The sequence below is a fragment of the Diabrotica undecimpunctata genome, chromosome 2 (assembly GCF_040954645.1).
Source record: "Diabrotica undecimpunctata isolate CICGRU chromosome 2, icDiaUnde3, whole genome shotgun sequence".
NCBI lineage: Eukaryota > Metazoa > Arthropoda > Insecta > Coleoptera > Chrysomelidae > Diabrotica > Diabrotica undecimpunctata.
Window position 1 is genome coordinate 53,496,841 of NC_092804.1, and position 21,235 is coordinate 53,518,075.

The 21,235-nt window shown below is 33.8% G+C and overlaps 1 protein-coding gene across 3 annotated transcripts in view; it reads left to right on the plus strand.

Moving 5' to 3' along the window:
* Positions 1 to 21,235, plus strand: part of MFS17 (Major Facilitator Superfamily Transporter 17) — a 211,198-nt gene that overhangs the window by 163,908 nt on the left and 26,055 nt on the right. For all 3 annotated transcript variants that reach the window (XM_072522892.1, XM_072522893.1, XM_072522894.1), the window contains 2 exons: positions 3,083 to 3,322; positions 12,866 to 12,950. In XM_072522892.1, coding sequence (XP_072378993.1) covers positions 3,083 to 3,322; positions 12,866 to 12,950 — 325 coding nt within the window. The remainder of the gene's footprint in view (positions 1 to 3,082; positions 3,323 to 12,865; positions 12,951 to 21,235) is intronic.

Genomic DNA, 21,235 nt, shown 5'->3' on the forward strand with positions numbered 1-21,235 from the left:
AATTATCTAAGTGTCGCAAATCATACATAAAAAAACAATCTCAGGGTGCCATTTTACTATACAAAAAAAAAATAAATCAGCTTAGGTTATAGGTACTTATCTTTTCTCGTGGCTTCCAGTATCTCTTAGTTGTTTCTTATCGGGATAAAATAGGAAAAGGAAATAAATAGAAATAACATAAATAAACAAATACAAATATCTTTTATTATCAAAAGAAATAATATGAAAATTTATCAAATAAATTCCATGGGCTTAACTGTCCCAACGAAAATTGTACCACATAAAAAATTTTAATTTACTAAATATTTATCGGTTTGTTTTTTTATAACATTGATAAAACAACATAAACAAGAAATTTGGATATTCGTAAAATAATTACACTTCCTATGAAAATTTTGAAATATTGGAATCTTTGTTCATATGTTTTTGTACTCAAAAAAATATAAAATTCTGAATATTATAAAAAGAAACTTCTTTTATTTGAAACATACAAAAAATTTCTGTCACAAAAAATTATTGACTGACCTTTTAATTCACACACGACGATGTCTCCCTTCGACCAAAACAGCTCCCCCTTGTTGATTATGTTAGGCTACCAATCAAAGCCTTCTCCGTTCTAATTATCAACCTATCAGCATACCAGCAACTCTTTCTCTAAAACACGAGCAGGCCTCTTTTACCAGTACTCGTTCAACAAACTCCAAAATTCTCTCCTCTCTTTCATATACTAACAATCTCCTGAGACGCAAGTATTTTTTTTACTTGGTGTCGGAAATATTTTTAATAGTTATAGTTCTTGTGACTTACCCCCTTGGACTTTATAGAATCAAGGAGGTATTCGACTTTTCAACTTTGACGTATCTCTCGTTCCACCTTTCAGCCACCCATTTCTAACTATTAACACCACTGGTACTTGCTTCTTAACTGACTACACAAAACTTCACTTGCTTATTTCGGATGATCATCACATAATAATCTTTTCTACTCCAAACTTTCAAAACATCCACTCTCTTTCATCTCCATTCCAAACTCGCTAACCAATCAGAAAATTCCTATATCCCTGCTCTTATTTTACATCAAAAAAACCCAAGCATCGCTTCTACACAACTTTCTTTGAAAATGATAACGGTTTTATCTTATACTTTCTAAATACAATAACTACCTGGTGGCTTTGGCCTTTCCAGCGAAACAAAACCAAAGGCTTTTAAAATATAATATCTACAAATACCGGGAAACAATTGTCTATTCACATTTAAGTATTTACTAATGTTTTTCAGTCCTTCCGGGTAAAACTCATTATGGATAAACCCACTGCTTAAAACTTTTTTTTTTATTTAAAATTAACGTGTCTCGACAGCTTATGGTCATTGACACGGGTACAGTAGTTTACAACATTATACATATTTTATATAGGTATAGGTACAAGAATTTGAAATGAACATTTTTTTTATAGAGAGGTTAAAACAATAAAGCTTATCACTATGCACTGTTTATATTAGCTGGATTAAACTTGTTTCTTTTAAAAATCTAAGAACACTGTCAAAACGGTTTGGAACACTGAGAATGTCTTTTAGATTTCCTTTTAGGCTGTGCTTGTTTCTGGAAGAATCATACTGGCAGCAGTCCACTATCACGTGTTTGATGGAAAGGACGCTATTACAGTAGTGGCATACTGGAGGGTTTTCTGATGCCATAAGGTATCCACGTGTGAGACGTGTATGCCCTATTCGTAGTCGGTGAATAACTGATTTTTCTTTCCTGTTCCTAGAGGAGATATTAACGCGAGATAAGTTGGGTTGAACGTCATGCAGCTTAGTATTTGTTTTACTCCACAGGTCCGCCCATGAGCTGAGGATTTTTTGTTTTATCAATATTTTAAGATCCGTATGGATTTGGACCTCTTTGAAGGCTATGTCAGAAGAACATGCTGCTTTAGCGGCTTGGTCTGCTTTTTCGTTTCCCAATATACCAACATGAGATGGAGTCCAGATCATTATGACTTTTATGTTAGCAGAATATAGTTGGTTACAGATGGTGTGGATTTCCTGGACTAGTGGGTTTTTCGAGAAAATGCATCTTATGGAATGAATCGAGGAAAGAGAATCAGTGCAAATGGCGATTTTTATGCTTTCATTTGAAGTAGGATGTATTGAAGTCTTTAATGCTTGGAGTATTCCATATAATTCTGCGGTATAGATACTACAACTTTTAGGCAATCGCACAGAGCTTATTGTAATCGTCAGTGTGGACACAGCGGACTTAAAACTAACTTATAACAAATATTTACAAATCGATGTAGAGGCCGTTGCAAATTTATGTGCCCGCGTTCTATAACAAAATAAAAATTTTATTCTATCTTTGATTGATGAAATGAAACACAACAATATATATACAGCGGGGTCTACGAAATTGGTATATGGAGGAGCCGGTAATAAACTTTACCAAACTTTGGGAGAGTCTAAAGTGGTAAAGCTGATTAAGCTTGGGAGAATGAGATGAATGGGCCCTGTGGAGCGCATGAAACCCTCCTAACTAATAAAAATTGCAACCCAACAAAACATGGTAGGAAAGCGATCAGAGGGACGACAAAAAACAATATATATGGACCAAGTATAGAAAGATCTCATAACATTCGAAAGTAGACACTGTGGAAGGCAAGCGGGAAATAGGAATGAACGGAAAGGACTAATTAAACAGGTCAAGGGGAACCAGGACTGTGAGGCCAATGTTAATGATAATGATTATATGTAATTGTACTTAATTATGTAATAATATTATTATATTAATAATTTTACATTAATTTTATATTCGTTTCATTCTAAAAATTTTGAATGTTAAATTAATTAAAACTTAAATCTCAATTTTAAACCTTAACAACTGAAAGCTGTTATAGCACACGTGCATCTAAAGTCAATCTCCGCGAAGTTCACCTTGGGCTGCGCGCCAGTATACGTACAAATTTTAACTCATTTTTTCTATAAAACAAATACATTTGAAAATTTCGACAAAAATTGTCAAGTTTCTATTTTCTTGAATGTATTTATTTTATTTCTTTTTTTAACGTATCACCTTTCTTTTTCAGGACTACGGTGGCACATTAAAATGGACGAGTAAAGAGCAAAGCTATATTTTAGCTTCGTTTTATTGGGCCTACATAATATCTCAAATAGTAGGTGGTTTGGCCACACAAAAATTGGGTACGAAGCGGGTCTTCGGATATGCCCAATTGGCAACGGCTCTCTGCAGTATTTGCATTCCATGGGCCAGTGAAACCCATTACGGCCTTGTGATTGGATTGAGATTCATACAAGGATTTGCTTCGGTAAGTTAAGTTATTATCAATATAATTTTGAAAATGAAAAAAATAGCTTAAATCTCAATTAAACGTAAATAAATATATAAATACATAAAAGTATTAAAATCTTAATTTTCCTGACGCCTCTCTCTAGGCGGAGGTTTACTCTATCAGGAGTAGAAGCAACAGGTTGGTCTACCATATCAGGTTGATCTACAATGTCAGACAAAGTACCTTCTAATTTCAACAAATCATAGCGGATAGCTTTTTTTAATTTTTCTTCGTCTACAGAAGTTGGCTGTAGACGGGAGATTCTACCAGACAAATGAGTTAAACGAGAACTGAAAGCTTTGAATCTACTATCAGATTTTGTACCTGAATAATCAGATATAAGACTTAATAGGTCAGAATAGGAAGCTAAAGCTAAAGCTCCTAAAGTTGGTAATCAACATCAAAAGATAGATTAACAGAAACATCAGAAAAACTACGGTTACTGACTTCCTGAGAAAGAAGTCCAGCAAGGATCTTTCGTTTTTCCTCTACTGTATTTGGGACAGAGACATTCCTAATAAGAATTTCATATAATAATTCATCTGTCTTTAAATGTTTAGGTAGCATCTTGAAGAAATAATTTAAAAAAATTAAGAAAGTAATTAAAATACACTATCCACAAAAACTGGTTAAGTTAAAAAAACAAACCACTTAAAACAGTATAAAAGTACCTACCATCAAAAAAAAACATATAAAAATATCTGAGTATAAAATATATATGCTGAAATATATAAAAAATGGTAATACTTTTTAACCCAACGTGTGAAAATATATAAAAACAGTCAAAAATATGGAAATATTAAAATTAACTGCAAATAATGATAATATGAACACACAAAAAAAATAAATAATAAAGTATTTATTAAAGTTTGTTATTTGCCACCAAACCAAAAACCCAGAGCACAATTCCCCGAATAAAACAAGTACGGTTGGGCGCCAATGTGTAACGATAAGACTACCAAAGAGAATTGAAGTACTATTGTAAAAATAATACCTCAATCAACCATGGGAGCTTATCGTCTATACCTTGCCTAGCTCAGTATCTCAAGGGTGAGTTCGTCTTGTCTTAAACTAGGGATTGAACCTGAGTTCTCAGTTGATAGCAAATAAGACAAATTTTAACCAAAAATATTTATTTAAATGAATAAAAAAACAATAATTAACCCTGCCAAAGCTTAACAGTTAATAAGTGTTACTTATTGCTTCGATGGGCTGCTTGTGTGTTCTAGCTGTTGGGTCCTCCAATTAGAATTTGTGGCTTCTGGAGAGCTGCAGTCACACGTGGCTGTATGTCCTGACCAATTGTTGAAATCCAAATATGCCAATAAAACCAATAAAATTTTGATATGTCCAATAAACCAATAAAATGTCTAGTAAACTGTCCAGTAAACCAATAAAATTTTGATACGTCCAATAAACTAAAAGATAAGGAACAACTTGCATTAGAAACACATCAAAAAGAAAGGTTTAACTTCCTTGCCATCTTACAACATTTAATCCAACAGTGTGAATTACTGAATAATAAACTGAATTGAAATTTAGATAATAATTATTACTGAGAAATTAGAGTTATAGAAAATGGAACCTATAATAATATAAAATAATATGAATATATTGGATAATTATAATTATTTTAGTCCCTTTTCTGTCCTTGAAAACTAAGTAACAAAACATCACCGGTTGTCTTAAATCTTCGTGAATTATCTGCTTATATGTATATGTAAATTCCATGCAATTTGACGATAAATAGGTGAAGACCTATTCAGGAAAATGCTTTACAAATCATGCAGAAAATTGAGATACGTACATTCGTGACGCAAATGTCCGCTAAGATTATATGCAGTCTAAATTTAAATTTACCTTTCACATTTCCAACATTTCCATTTTCCAAATTTAATTCAGGAAATACGTATTTTCTAATAGGTATCTATTTCTAAAGTAAGTTATTTTGAAAACCAATAAAATCTTACGTATGTAGAGCTCTTATTTGTCAATTACTATATATTTCCGCATAAGTTATAACAAAAGTATTTTTAGATTCTTCAGTTCTTTATGACTTTTTTTTTATGAAACATCTAATGCGGCGGGTTAGATTGCTAGCGTGGCGACCTATCGCACGTAAAGGGCTGTCACGCACTCCTAACACCCGCCTAGACTCAGCGATCCCCTTTTTTTACGCTAAACTCATGTACACATAGTGTATGCACTTTTGTTGCTCACTTTGGAACAACAATTTATTTTAGAATAAACGTGCTTGGCTATGACCACTTAATACACAATTACTTACAATAAACAATATGCATTAACCCTTTCCGACACGAATTTTTTAAAACGATATATAATTTTTTTTAAGTTTTAGCGATTATTAGAAATATTTTTCTACAATTTTTAAGCTCCTCAGGAAATTTGTCAAATTTGACATTCTGAAGTTACGTCATGTACACTGCAGTGTACACAATGATTAACAGACACATTCTTCTTCTTCCTATGCCGTCCCCATTAACGGAGGTTGGCGACCACATTTTTAAAAGCTTCTCTGTCTTTTGCAACGTGGAATAATTCGTCTACAGTCATGTTTGTCCAGTCTCGAATATTTCGCAGCCATGACTTCCTCTTTCTACCTATTCCCTTTTTGCCATCGACTCTACCCTGCATGATGACCTGCAGAAGACTATATTTATTATTTCTTAGTATGTGTCCAAGGTATGCAGTCTTGCGTACTTTTATCGTTGCGTAACAGACACATATCAATATGAAATGATTTTTATTTATAAGACTGTAATTGACAAAAACTATTTATTTGGTATGAAAATCTGTAAAACAGTTTTGATTTCGAGCAATACATAATGATACTTGACATTTTGTGCAACGAATATACGTTCTTGATCCACAGTTGCTTCCTTTACAACGAGCGATTTTGTCACAGAAAGTCGGTAAATGGCTAAAGTTATCATAACGAATATCTTCAATCGGACGCACTTGTTTATCAGAAGGAGATGCGTTACCTACAGGAGAACTACCTTGAGGATGTAAAAGATTATTTGAAACTGGTCTCCCCCGTTTTTTGCTGGGTATTTTTCCTGCCAAAATAAGTGCCTCAGCAACGTGTTGTCGAAAATGTATAAGGTCCATGACATTTTTTTGCATTATTTTCAGCTCCTCCGTTTGCTTTCTATATTCCAACCAGCTGTTGGTGACGGCCATGTTAACAGCATGTGACATTAATCGAACAGTCCATTTCTTTGTTCTGATAAACGATCTGTACAAAGAAATAAGAAAATCGCACTTGTCAACACCTCCCATCACAGTTATAAAGAGAAACTACTTTGGGGCGTGTCACTTCAATATACTCTTTTATCTTCTTATCCCATCTTCGACATACATCAGAAGAACTTACTCCAACGAAATTGGAACCCAGAGTAACAACTCCGCTATCAATACACTTAGTTTGTACAACACCAGATTTTCTGCAGATAACGTTCTCGACGAAACCCCTGGTAAGTTTCTTTTTATTCTCTTGGCACATAGTAAAAGGTGGTTTAGAAAAGCGGTCCAACCGAATTGTACCAGCGGCATATATTGGTTTCTTTGACAACCATTGAAATAACCAATAAGAACTGAAATGATTGTCAAAATAAAGTTGTGCTCCTGGAGGTATTTGCTCGGATAGGTGCATTACTATAGCCGGAGACTGGCCAAACAACATATACTCTGCCTTCAGTTCTGTATTTGCATCTTGGTAGACGATGAAATCATATATTGTTCCACTTATCCCACATAATAGGAATAATTTTATACCCCATCTCGTCGGCTTATTTTTAATGTATTGTTTAATATTCACAGCACCCTTAAAAGGAACCATTTGTTCATCGATACTATATACCTCCTCCGGTTCCAACTGCCTGCATCTTTTTTTTATGGTATTGAAAAATCTGTTTACTTGCATATTTTCAGATATTAGAGTAACTGCAAATTTTTGTTACCAGTACATTCGGACTCTCGGATAATTCAAATTACCCATTATTAACAGAATTCCAAAAAATGTCTTGACTTCTGCAATGTTTGTAGCGGGAAAGTTTGGCACAGAGCTAACAACAGCATATAAGTTTGTTTTTTCTACGCAGATATTGAGCAGCTCATCCGTGAAATACTGGTAAAAAATTTCTACTGGACTGGGTAAACTTATCACTTCTTGTTTCTTACTTTTATAAAACTGAATATTTTTTGACATTTCATAGATCCCCTTTGTCCAACTGATCTGTTCTTTTTCAATTAAATTTTGTGACTTCAGGTATTCGCTTGCAAATTCGTGTGCTGTCTGACATGTGTGTATTTCTTGCATTGGCGTGTCTTGAATATCATGTGATTCGGACACAATTTCAATCAGCGCAGCTTCTTCTGGTTCCTCACATATATCGCCTTCCACCAATTCATTCTCATCTACAAACAACAGTACTCTAATATCACACAATTTTGCTAAAGAAAAAGGAATAAAAAACTAAGAAGAGTCCCACTTACCCCTACACTGCATATCACGATCTTCAAAGTAATTATCCTCTTCCATATCTAGTTCCTCTAAATCGGAATTATCTCCATTGATGATTTCATAAAGTTCCTTCTCAGTTAACGGTTTTTTCCAGTACCGTCTGTCAGTCATCATGTACACTGTAAAGTACATATTTGTAAACCTTCATGCTATCAAAATATTAGAAGTTTTCTAAGAAACCAATAATTCATAACTTACCTGAAATTACAATAGACTCGAGAAAAATATAACAGTTTGATAAACACGCAAAAAACACCAGAAATACTTATAACTAATTTGAGGTTATACGCCAACGTGATATTCACTGTACTAAGAATGGTCACTTTACACAAAACAGGGCCCGTATTTTCGAAACCGTTCGAACGGAAGTCGTATGCGAAAGATGATGAATTTCGAACGAAAATCGATGATTCGTATTTTCGAGTTGATTTCGAACGCATCGTATACGACGATTTTCGTACACGACTGCTCGAGTGGGTATTCACCATTCGAATCACAGATCACCTACCTCTGTTATTAGTGGTCTGTGATTCGAATAGCGGTAAACACACGGAGTTTGACATTTCTGACTTTTGCATTTAGTTTGGTTTTTAATGGACCGCAGGAGTGATGACGTAGATTTGATTGACATATGTCAGTTTCACTTTCCAAACAAACGTTGCTTAGTGTGAATAATTTGTATTTTTCGTTATTTTTTAATTTTTTTACATAATCTTTCCGCTTTTTGCAATATCTAAGTATTCTAATAGTTACTACAACAATTTTACAAGGTTGTGTGAATAATAAAGCATGTTGTTTTATAAAAATAGCAATAAAATGCATGCATCAATAAAGTAATGTTAAAATTTCTTTAATGTATACTTTTAAACTATATTTCATAGAAACAGAACACTGAATTGTGATGGTATTATCGTTACACACAAGCCAAAACACGTTAACACTGTGTAGAAAATTGAGCAAATCACAAAAAACTAAAAAACTTCAAGTCTGCTGCAACAAGTAAAATAAATTTGTCAGTCAAACAAATGTCGCCTGTCACCTCTACCTCTTCTTTTCTTAATTTCGTGCGAATTTGCGGCGTTGCCGATGAATTTGGGTTAACGGATTCTCGTATGCGAATTAAACTTTCGAATTGCGTTCGAAAATACGCTTTTACGTTCGTGCACGATTTTTTTTCGTTCGAACTAATCGCATGCGAGTAAATTCGAACACATTCAAAAATACGACCCCAGTACAAGGTAAACGTTTTGATGTGATGCGTCGATTTTATATGCAATTTGTCATACGACACTACAGTGTGCCGCATGACTTACAGAGAGTTGATTCGGAAATAGCCCATTACTAGCATTTGAAGTATATGTACACTACAGTGTACGCCGTGTCGGAAAGGGTTAAAGCAAAATATGTTAAACTATATGTTTTTATTACCATGCGATTATATATTTTTATATAATTGCTCATCTTTAAGAAATTGTAGTACATAGTTTCTCTCTTCAATTCTGACTCCCGGAGGTAGTGTAGAGGTCATCGTGATGTTGAGTATTGTACGTTTCTAAAGATCTCTGTCTCTGGTCATTTCTTTTACCTCATGCATAGCTCTTTTGCATATTCCTATTAGACCCATCTTGTTGGGGATCTTCCCCGTGATCTTCGACCTTCTACCTTTCCTTGTATAATAAGTCTTTTCATGTTTTCTGTGTCTGCTCTTATAACATGTCCAAAGTATTTTAATTGTTGGAGATGAACTTTGGTGGATAGACGTTTGCTGACTTTTAGTTCATTTAGAATTGCATTATTTGTACTGTGGTCGGTCCACGGAATTAGTAACATTCTTCGTTTCAGTGGCGTGCATCTTTCTTCTTTCCGCTTCTCGTGGGGTCGAAGATTCACATCTGTATGTCAGTATTGGGAATATTAAGCAGTTGATCAACCTCATTTTTAGAGTTCCTGAAATTTGAGAGTCCGTCCATATTTTGGCTATCTTTCCTATGACGATTTTTGCTACATCACATCTACGTTTTATTTCTTCCGGTAGTGACCCTGTGTTTTTGATCAACGATCCCAGATATAAATATGAGCTCACAACCTTATCAGGTAGAGAGTTTACTTGATACGAATTGTGTAGAATATCTCGACGTTCATGTCTAAGACGATAGTGTAGTCTTCTGGCTGAATATTGGTGGCATTCCGTAAGTATACGTTTGATTGTCAAGTATGATTGGCAACTTCCACAAGAAGGACGTGTGAAAGGACGAGTCCTAGAGGACATCAGTCAGCCATGGGATAGTTTTGAATGACCCATGCGAAGTCTTCTTATCACTATGAGATCTTGTCCTAGAAGGCCTATAGGCCAAATGTAGGATGGCTGTTTATCGTATAGACGAATGTGCAATAGTTATAGCCAACCTTCATTAGTGGAGTCGGCACTAGAAGAAGTATATTAAGTAAGGCTGAGCTGTTAGTATCCCAGTGCTGTTGCCATATGGATCTGCATTTACAATGTTTTGCATAATGATCTGCAATTCCATTCCCTGCTATATCAATATGGGATTGTAGCCAAATTATGGTAACTGTTATGTTTTGGGTAGTGATTCTAGTTAGTAAGAGTCTAGGATCTTTTGGACTGTTTGATGATCGGTGAATATATTTTTAATAGATTGGCTAGTGAATCTATGTATATACCGACCTGCTTATTTGGAAAAGAGATGCATTTAAGAGTTTTTAGTATGCTAAAAAGCATACTAAAAAGCAAGTACATGCAAGCTGATATGGTAGTGACGTTGGGTAATGGAATAGAAACAAGACCAGTAAAAATCAACCGAAGCATGACAAGGAGACACAATATCTCCAAAATGATTTACAGCTGCCCTAGAAGATAATTAAATCAATAGACTGGGAAAATAAGGGCATCCCTATTAACGGAAGATACTTGAACCATCTTAGATACGCAGATGATGTAGTACTAATAGCCTACACGTGGAATGCATTGAATACGATGATTGAGGAGCTACACACAGAATCCCTAAAAAATGGCATGAAAATGAATTTCAGCCAAACTAAACTAATGTCAAACAAATATGACAAACCTATGATAAACATCCAATGGACAGAGATAGAACACGTAGATGAATATACATATCTGGGTCAAAATGTCAAGGAAAGCAAAGAAAATCAGACTACCGAAATAAGCAGACTTGTAAAAATGGGATGGGCAGCATTCGGAAGACCCTCATACGTACTTAAAAATAAAAATATACCTCAAAGACTGGGAACCAAAGTGTTTAATTTCTGTATCCTACCCGTACTTACATATGGAGCCCAAACCTGGACATTCACTAAAATAAACGCGGAGAAGATCATCAGACAAACTCAGAGAGCTATAGAACGACAGATGCTGGGTACTCAAAGACCATAAAACCAATGAAGACTCGTAATAGAACAAAAGTAAAAGATGCTGTCGAACAGGCAGCTAAACTGAAATGGAAATGTGCTGGACATAACGAACGTATTAAGGATGGCCGATGAAATAAAGAAATCGGGAATTGGCGGCCATATGAAGAAGGATATTAAAAGAACTGCAGGACCAATGTGAAAACATCTTACAAACAACAGAGATGAATGACGAGAATTAGGAGAGGCCTATATTCGGCAATAGGGAGGCGTAGAATGTCATGGCTGCGCAACCTGAGAGAGTGGTACGGATGTACATCAAATGAACTTTTCAGAGCAGCCGTCTCAAAAGTCCGAATAGCTATGATGATTGCCGACCTCCGCCGCGGAGATGGCACTTGAAGAGGAAGATATTCGGCAATCCGAATAGAGAGAAGAGTTTAAAAAAAAGTATGCTAAATAATTTGCCAGTACGAACGCTGCTAAAGGGAAGGTATAAGGGATGACTTGATTAGTGTTTGTTATGTTTTAACAGAGCAACCTTCTCCTTTCAATTCCTTCTCAATCAATTTTTGAAGCATCGGAACCCTACTGGTTTTAATTCTCATTGTACAAATGTATCACTGGTGTTACTGGATAATTACGTTCATCCAGGTACTCTGGCTGGATTTTGTTGCTCTCTGGGCATAGTCATCTTAATAACACCATTGGTGCATAAATAACTATTAAACCATCGTTTTTTAATTGATAATAAAGAGCGTATGGTAGGGCGGGCGCTCATTTGTACAATGAGAATTTAAACCAGCAAAAATTTGTGCCCTAGATCTTGTTTCTCTCTCTTATACACGCCGCAGTCCGAGCGCCCTTCCTGTCATAAGCACTTCATTAACGATTAAAAAACAAGGTTTTAAAATGAAATAGGCCTAAAATACTTATCGGGAAACGATAGAACAAGGTTTGAACTTGAATTTACGTCCTTGGTGAATTCAAAAATAATGTTTTTTACTTGTATTTTTGAGCCTTGAAAATCGTAATTTTTCGTTTCTCTCAGTTTTATATTATTTATAACTCGAAAACGATCAAGTTTACACAAAAACAACGGACCTATTTTGTTCAGTATGATCCAAAAAATCAAAAAAAATTGTCCGGGTCGAAAAAATTGATTGTTACAATTTGTGAAAATGTTAAAAAAATTGTTTAACAAAAGTTTGAATAACTTTTCGCCTGGACGACCTCTTGAACCTTATTTTTTAGTATCTCATGAAAGTCAGTATGCAAAATCTCATGGGAGCTTTTCGGCTTGTCTATAAGACCTTTTTGATGTGTGTAAATTATCAGTTATAACCATCTTCTTGCATGTCTTGGGCAGTGTTTAAAATATTGGAAGAATTAGCTATTAACTTTCTCAGCACAACGGACGGTTTAAGAGAAAGCTTTCATCCCTAATCCAAAATTCATAGTCGCAAATTCGTGATATGTACTATAGTTGTTATTTGATGGTACATATCTTGAAGCATGTAATAAACATATAATAAACACTTTTTTCGACAGCAAGATATTATTTTTCTTTCTTTTTTTTGTAGGGTTTGACTTGGCCTGCCATGTATGCTCTTGTAGGTCACTGGATACCTGTTCCAGAAAGAAGTCGCTTTATGTCCAGCTTTCAGGGTAAGTTGTTAAATAATTTTTTAAATCTCTTTGTGCATTCTTAAATAAAAAAGTGCTGAACCAAATTTTACAGGAGTTTATTTTGCTATTTTTGTTAGCAAATTGTTCAACAGAAAATAAACTTCATGTTCATTCTATGTAAAAATTACAGTATATTCACACCGTTTCGATGTTGGAGAATTTTTAAATATAAATCAGTAATTATCCCTGTAGGACTCGAATCCAGTTCGACATACATGTGAGATTGGAGCGCCATTCACTATACTACCGTCTGTAGGTCTTATTTCGAGTATTTCAAAATCCTTTTAACTTGAATTAATTTTATGACTTGAAAAATTCACATCGTCACTCGATACCAGACTTTTGTGTAAAGTGTACATATAGTGTGTCTTCATCTCAGTCCATCAGAAGGAAAATATATATAACAACTTTGTCTATTTCACTAATATTCTTTCTGGCGGAACTTTGGCATTTTAGATTTTTTGTGTGTGAGCATAATTCTGGCTTTACGAATTCCGGATATATGGAACTTTAGCTTTACAAAATTTAAATTATTTAAATTTTTTAAATTAAATTTAAATTATTTTTGAAAATAATGAATACATAAACTAATAGAGATGGATAAAGTTCACGTTACCTCTTGTTAGAGTTTTGGATCCAGAGACCACAAAGGCATTCCTGTTCGTTCTTAACGAGACAATAATGTACCATCCAGATAAGTACATCATTTTTTTATTTTGTTGAAAATCCTTAGCATCAGCTTCATAGAAGAAGTTAACAAAATTCAATTATATTATTTTTTTATAGTATTAACCTGATATAATTATTTCCACACCATGTTAAATGATTTTGATTTCTTAATTTTTGTTTAGTTTTTTTTTAGTTTGTGTAAAAATTATAATACTTTAAGAGAAAATATGTAAAGATTACTCTTTAAGACGCTAGCTCCTAAAGAATAATTTAATTAAATTATCATAATTTATTACAATTATATCTTAATTTATAATTGTAGGGTGTTTCATAGTCTGAACAAGACAGTCAGGATGAAACGTTTCTCCATGACGACGACGCACAAACTGAGCTTTGTTCTGCAAAATTTCGAATGTGCTTTCATCACTGAAGCAAAGCTGTCAACAATAGAAAACAAATGTTTGCTGGTCTTTCTGTGGGTTAAACTTACCGATCTTCAGAAGTCCTTTTTGTCACGCCACTGTTTGGCCCAATTCAGATGCGTTGCTTTCATCGCAGGTGTTAACGTGGGCTGCCTTAAAACCCAAATCTTTCGATTTTCTTTGCATACTACGTTCAGAAGCATTCACACTGACATCTTGGAATTGCGATTTTATCAAGTTTGTGGTAGCTAATCTGTTTTCCAGGCAAAATTTCTTTAAAGGTCTTTCTGGCCTTGGAGTGAAAATAGGCTTACTGCCGCATTTTTTCTTTCGTTTTGGACTCAATTCTTCCTCCTGGTTCAATCTTCTTCTTTATGGCCGTACACTAGCTTCAGAAACCTTCAACCTTCGTAATATTTCGAGGATTGAAAATATTTTAACATTCACGATGGCCTTTACTTTAGCTTTTTGACGTGGTGAAAAACGCATTTGTTACCTATGGTGAAAGCTTACAAACAGATTATTTAAAATCTGCACACAAAATAAACAAATTACTGCGTATTATCAACCGGCTAAATAAACAGACACAGCTCACACAGCACATAAAGCGACAGAGACACGTCCGCTCGTCCGCAACTGAAGCTCTCGCAAACGCCATGGGAGCAGGTTTAGACTTGTTTACGTTCTGGCAAGAATTGATTAACAGAGTGTCATTATTAATAATTTTTTAAAAAACAGGAGTGCATCTAATAATAATTTGGCCGGGGACTGTATATTACTGTTCTGCTGCTATTTTCTTGTAGCATTTTAAGGTTATTTACTTTCTTTAATGGGAATAAATCACAATTTCAGGAGAAACTACGTTTATTTTGACGTGTCGATTTTCATTGTTTCGAAATGTTTCATTGTAGTACCGACTATAGCCAATTCGATACAGAATATGAAACTACTTTTTTTATGCTTTCAAATAATTTGTTTTCCAAGAAATGATGACACTCATCAACAAATTATTGGTCGAGTTTAAGCAGCATTTTCAGAGCCGCCATTTAAAAGTAGTAAAAGTAGTTTAATGTATGTAATTTCACTTGTAAAAAGTTTGATTTTAAAATAGGTATCTTTTGTACTATAAATAAAATTTATTTAAAAAAAAAACACTTTTTTGAGTAACCTGGCCTTATGTTTACGAATTAAATGGAAATAAACCTAATCCTGGTTTAAATTGAAGCCAACCTACTACATTGACATATTCTGTCTCTCTAATCCAGAGGACACTATATGACGCCTGATATTTTTCATAAAATATCTAAGTACACACCGTCATGTAGAAATAATTCGCAATTTTCTACTTTAAATAAAGTATAAAATGATGTGTAAATAATATACGAGAAGGAATATTCACATTCCGTCAAACCAGCCATTCTATGACAGCTCGTCAGATAGACCTGCTCGGTGTGACGGAATGAAAAATATTTTCCTACGTAAATAGGTGGTTAATACAAACCCTTTTTCTCATTCGCCGACTGGTGTAATCAGTTTAGAATTAGAATTATTTTTACATGATGGTACTTCCTTAAATATTTTATGAAAAATATCATGCGTAATCTAGTGTCCTCTGGATTAGAGAGACAAAACATGTCAATGCAGTAGGTTAGCTATATTAAGCTAGTAGACTTAATCACTGTTACATAAAGGGAAATATTTTTCATTCCGTCTCATCTAGGAGGTCTATCTGACTAGCTAAAAATAGTGAAACACTTATCAGAGAATGGCTGGTTTGACGGGATGTGAATCTTCCTTCTCGTATATTATTTACAAACGTAATCCTGTCTTGCACTGAAATCATAAATTAACTCGCAATACATGATACAACAAAGAAACGATAATCTGTTCTATTGTTTAAAAACATTATGAATCATCATATTTATATAATTTATCATCTTTTAAGTCATAGTCAGTAGTTTCTTTAGAATTAAAAAAAGTGATCAACAACAATATTATCTTAAAAATTATATCTTATTTAAAAACAAAAGTTCCAAAACTATAAAAAGAATACCATAAATATTGTTATTGAATAATCTTTAAAACTTTCCATAATGATAATTCCGATACGATTATCTGTTAAATTAACTTTTTTATAAAACATTTATTTAAAATCATTTTTGATATTATTTACAGATAAAATTTTCAACGTTCAGTGATTACATTTGGAAATCCCATGTAAATGTATACTGTCAAGACTAGATCATCTCGGAAGATTAACGTGAATAATGCAAATGCAAAAAATCAACTTTACAGATAATTTAAATATACTGACCTGGTAGAAAAATAATGAGTCATTTAAATGATACGTAAAACCCTAAGGATTGCTTAGTTTTTTTGGGAATAAACCAAAAAATAATTAAAATTAAATATTTTTTGAGATTTATATTTCTAGTCCGAAAATCGTCTTCAAAAAACTTCACCTAGGTATCACTAACCACAAAAAACTATACGTATAGACGTATTTCTGACTATTGGTCGTCTTCAGTACGGTGCAGCCAACTTGGAAAAGGAACATGTTAACTTGGAAAAGGATCACTACAGGAGCAATGCGACCAATGTAATAGTGTTAGAATACTCTGAGGTTTCCAAAGCAATCACTAACACATCCACGGAGGATGCTAAGCTACCTGATGAAAAGAATGCCAAAAGTTTAGAACGTTTCAAACAAGAAAAAGTTAATGCGGGTTAATAGTAAAATAAAGTTAGTATGTATGCACAGACATCAATTTACCAATCTCCCACTTAACCCAAAGACTCGGATCCTCATCATACAAAAGCTTTTCTGCCTTATATCAAAGGTGTCGCTAACAAAATCGATAAAATTCTTCAAAAAATCAAGAGGAATAAAGACAATATTTACCTCCTAACAAAAACTTTCATGTCTTGTCCCATCAATCAAAGATAACATTCCAAATGAACAACACTGTGCAGAGTTTATGAAAAATCCTTTTGCAAACTACTCGATCCTATATAGGCTAAACAAATCGTACAATCCAAAATAGGATTTATAAACATTCCATTTCTGTTCGCAATTCCGATTCAATTTCAGCTGTAGGTCAACACCATCTTCATACAGTTCACAAAATTGATTTTGAAAACTCCCGAACCAGCCCCCATCCGCTTCTATAAACCAAAAATTATCCGAGAAGTCATAGAAATTGAAAAAAGGCCAAATTGTCTAAATAAAAAAGATGACGGCATACGGTTACCTTCGACATGAAGAGCTCTCATAAAGAAAATATCGTCCGCTCCACCCGCCAATGGAAATCCTACTGTCAGAAATGTTCGCGCCAATCCCCGCGTAAATTTCCACGCTAACCCCCCGCCAACCCCCACCGAAACCACGTCACCATCGACTGTATAAATGAACAGTCCTCTGTTCCCAGTGGCGGTAATACATTGTTTAGTGATCAGGCTAGTAGTGTGTGGGGCTCGGAAGCCCTGGTCAAGAAGAAGATTGAACCTCGGTTCAACCTGGAACACTGTTGAGTTCAATAATAATTCTTGTAATAGCAAGAACCTTAACTCTAGATTTAATGTACTAACCGCGGAAATCTTTCTATATATATATATATATATATATATATATATATATATATATATATATATATATATATATATATATATATATATATATATTTATATTGGTAACTAAAAAATTGACGTTTCGATTTCCACTCCATACCTATATTGTTCTCAAAAAAGTTCATTTAAAAATTTTGTCACTTAACCTTAACATTCTTGGCGGTTATAGACTTTTTTAAACAGAATTCATAAATAATCCTTTTTTGAGAACGAATTTCCGGAGAGATAATCGAAACATTAAATTGTTTGTAATGGTCGGACTATAATATATCCTGTCTATTGTAGACTGAAGTGTTTGATTGCGGTAATAATATATTTTCCATTGAACTTGTGCCTGTATATGTTCTGTAGCTCGAAAGTTTTATCTGCGCCTCCATGTTCCTTTTTCAGACACTGCTTCGAGTTTTATGTTTCTTTTCAACATAAGTGATCTATCAATATCTCCTTCTCTCTGGTATAGATTGACTTCCTACAGGGGTTATGCCGGTTTTGAAGCTGCGTGGAACTAGGTTAATGGAGTAGATCAGTCCTTGTCCTATTATTGGTTTTCTCCAATTATTTTTCTTTGCCGTTTGATCTCTGTTCTTATATTGGGAATATTGCCATCGTTGACCTTACTCTCCAAATATGTCTTAAGGTCCTGATCGACAGGCGAGTAAAACTGCGGTTTTGTGGCTCGTCGGTAAAGCTCGCCAGTGTATCACTGCAATACCGCTATTTTATATACCAACAAGCCTGGCTTGTGGCTCGTCAGTTTGTTTTATTTTTTACTGGCGAGCAAAACCGGCAGTTTTCAGCGACCGTTGAAGCGACAGTTTTTAATCATGGATATGCGAACTCTCAGCCACGACTTTTTATAAGAATTTATATATTGTTTACGAGACTGTGTTTATGGAAATGTACATCGCCAGAATACAAAACCAAAACAACTCGACTTACCGCATATGTTAAACTTTTAAATACCCAACATCTAGGGCGTCTCCGCTTTTTTTTTAATTTCGTAGTATGCTATAGCGAAGTAACATAAAACTTCACTTTCAGTTGAACACGACATGTTAGCTGTGGACGGTTGACAATGACTGTTTTCCTCGCTAGTCGATCAGCACCAACTAGCCGCGAGTAAAACCGTCGTTCTTAAAACCGCGGTATTATGGCTCGCACGTCGATCACCCACTTTAGACATTTGGCTCGCTGGTGTTTTATTTTACACATATCTTCATTTTTCATTAATTTCTTTTAGTAGATCATGCTTCGTTCTTTGTATAAATTCGTTTATATTTATTTTTATTGATTGTTCTTCAAATTTGTATTTCTATTTCATTATTCGAATTATTGTTTTATAAATCTTTGTTTTTGATTTATTACTCAGTAATTCTTTTATTTATTTGTAGTTTTTTATTTGTATGATAGAGCTTATTCACTGTATTAATTTTTTTCTTTGATTTATTTTTCTGCTTCTCCGTTGTCTATTAATATGATTTTTAGTTATTTATATTTTTTAACGTTGGATGTACATTAGGGTGTCCCGAAAAATCGCTTTTTGTTTTTGTTTAATACAATAATTAAAAAAAAATATATATAACAATATATCTTCAGGGTTCTACCGAACTTTAAAGTTTTGAAAAATTGTCATTTTTATGGTAATATTTCACTATACTTAATTTCGCATCTTGAACTAAATATAAAACATTATTTAGTGCAAGATTTTTTAAAATTTATGTAATTGCCAATAGATTATCACAGTATTTTTAAAAATAAAATAAAAATATATCTTAAGGGTTCTACCGATCTTCAAAGTTTGGAAAAATTGTCATTTTTGTGATAATATTTTTTCGGCTCCTGAACTAAAATAAATTGAGATTGTACTGTACTATTGTATAATACTGCATCGTATTACATATATGTTCCTTTAAAGTTTAGAGAATTTTGTGAACTTTGGTTACGTCACATCTGCTTTGATGTTAGGAGAAAGACGAGTAGAAAGAGAAGGTGGCTCGGGGTGGTCGGTACGTCGTTCGACGTTCAACATCAACATCATTACAGTTGCTCAGTTGCGTTTGTTCTAGTGTCAAAAGCTGATTTTGTGAGTTTTAAATCATGTGTTCTAGGCGTAGTGAGACTACTTATTCTATAATGGGACCTTACAAAGAACTTGACGATCGACAGCTACCAACTATAAGAGATGTTATGAAATGTATTTTTTATTTCTGAAGAACGATCTAAAATTAAAGTATAATAGAAAGGATCCGTCCAATTCAGAAATATATGCCATTGCTTCTGAAGGGTTATCGAAAGAAACGCCTTTTTGCCCACCCAGAAAACTTACTTGTGAGTATGTTGTTTGATGATAGAGATCACATTAGGGAGCTGGCATGGCGAAGAATAAAAAAAGCTAGAGACACTGAATGTAGCCATAAACGCAGAATATTTAAAACACCAAAAATTAACTTCTCTGCTAAAGATTACACCGATATTGTTATGTGGCACGAATGTTAGGATTGTCAGGTTACAACACCGCCGGTTCTTCGGCATATTTCTACTGAGGACCTTCAAGTCATGGTAAAAGATAAAAGCTTGGATATTTTTGACTTTCCCTGCCACACACAATTTGTGGAAAGATGTGTTAAACTGATTACAGGGGCCTCGCAGAATGTAACTGATGCTACTTCTAGAGATAGCTTAATCAGAACCAAGTTGGAGTCTCGAGCAGAAATGCCAAATTTTGGAAACAAAAATAAGTTCAAATTTTAAGTTTTTGTCATCAAATATAGAATCTACTTTGTTTGTTAAGTTTTTTAACCTTTTTCATTAATCTTAATAATAAAATATCTTTTAAATTTAATTTGTGTATTATTAAGTATATGATTTAGGTCTGTACAAACGTAAAATTTACAAAACTTTAAAGTGTAGTAGAGCCCTGAGGGTGACATGCTATCGTTTTTATTTTACATTTTTCATAATCTCTGGAAAATTACGCAAATTTGGATACCTCTTGCGATAGTGTAGCTAAAAAAAAAAGACGGGACACCCTAATGTACATCTAGTCGATGGCAGCAGTTTATAAATAAGTATTATTATTTATTTAAAAAATGTTTGATTTTGGGAAATTTTCTAAATTGTTTCAGTTATAGGGAAAATTTAATAAACAAACATATTTTGGCTCCTGGTATACTTCTTAGAATCAATAATTTAATTAAAATTCAAAAGACAATCCAATCAAGTGGATATGTGTCATCCAAAATGAGCCTGACATTAAAAAAATCAACTGCTACATAAACAAACGTATAAATGTTAACTCAATTTAAAATATGAATTTTTGTATTGTTAACGCAAACAATTTGATTCTTACAAAAAGATTTAAGGATTTCCCATAAAAATTATCGTATTTTGGTAATTTCTTAGTAAATTGCTCTTGAACTTTTTAGGTAAATATTTAATTGTAAATTCCGGAAATTGCTTGTTATATTTACATTACCTAGCGTTAATTTATGACACACAATGTGCTAAAAAAATTGTAATAAAGGTAATCTTCGGACCGTTCTTCCT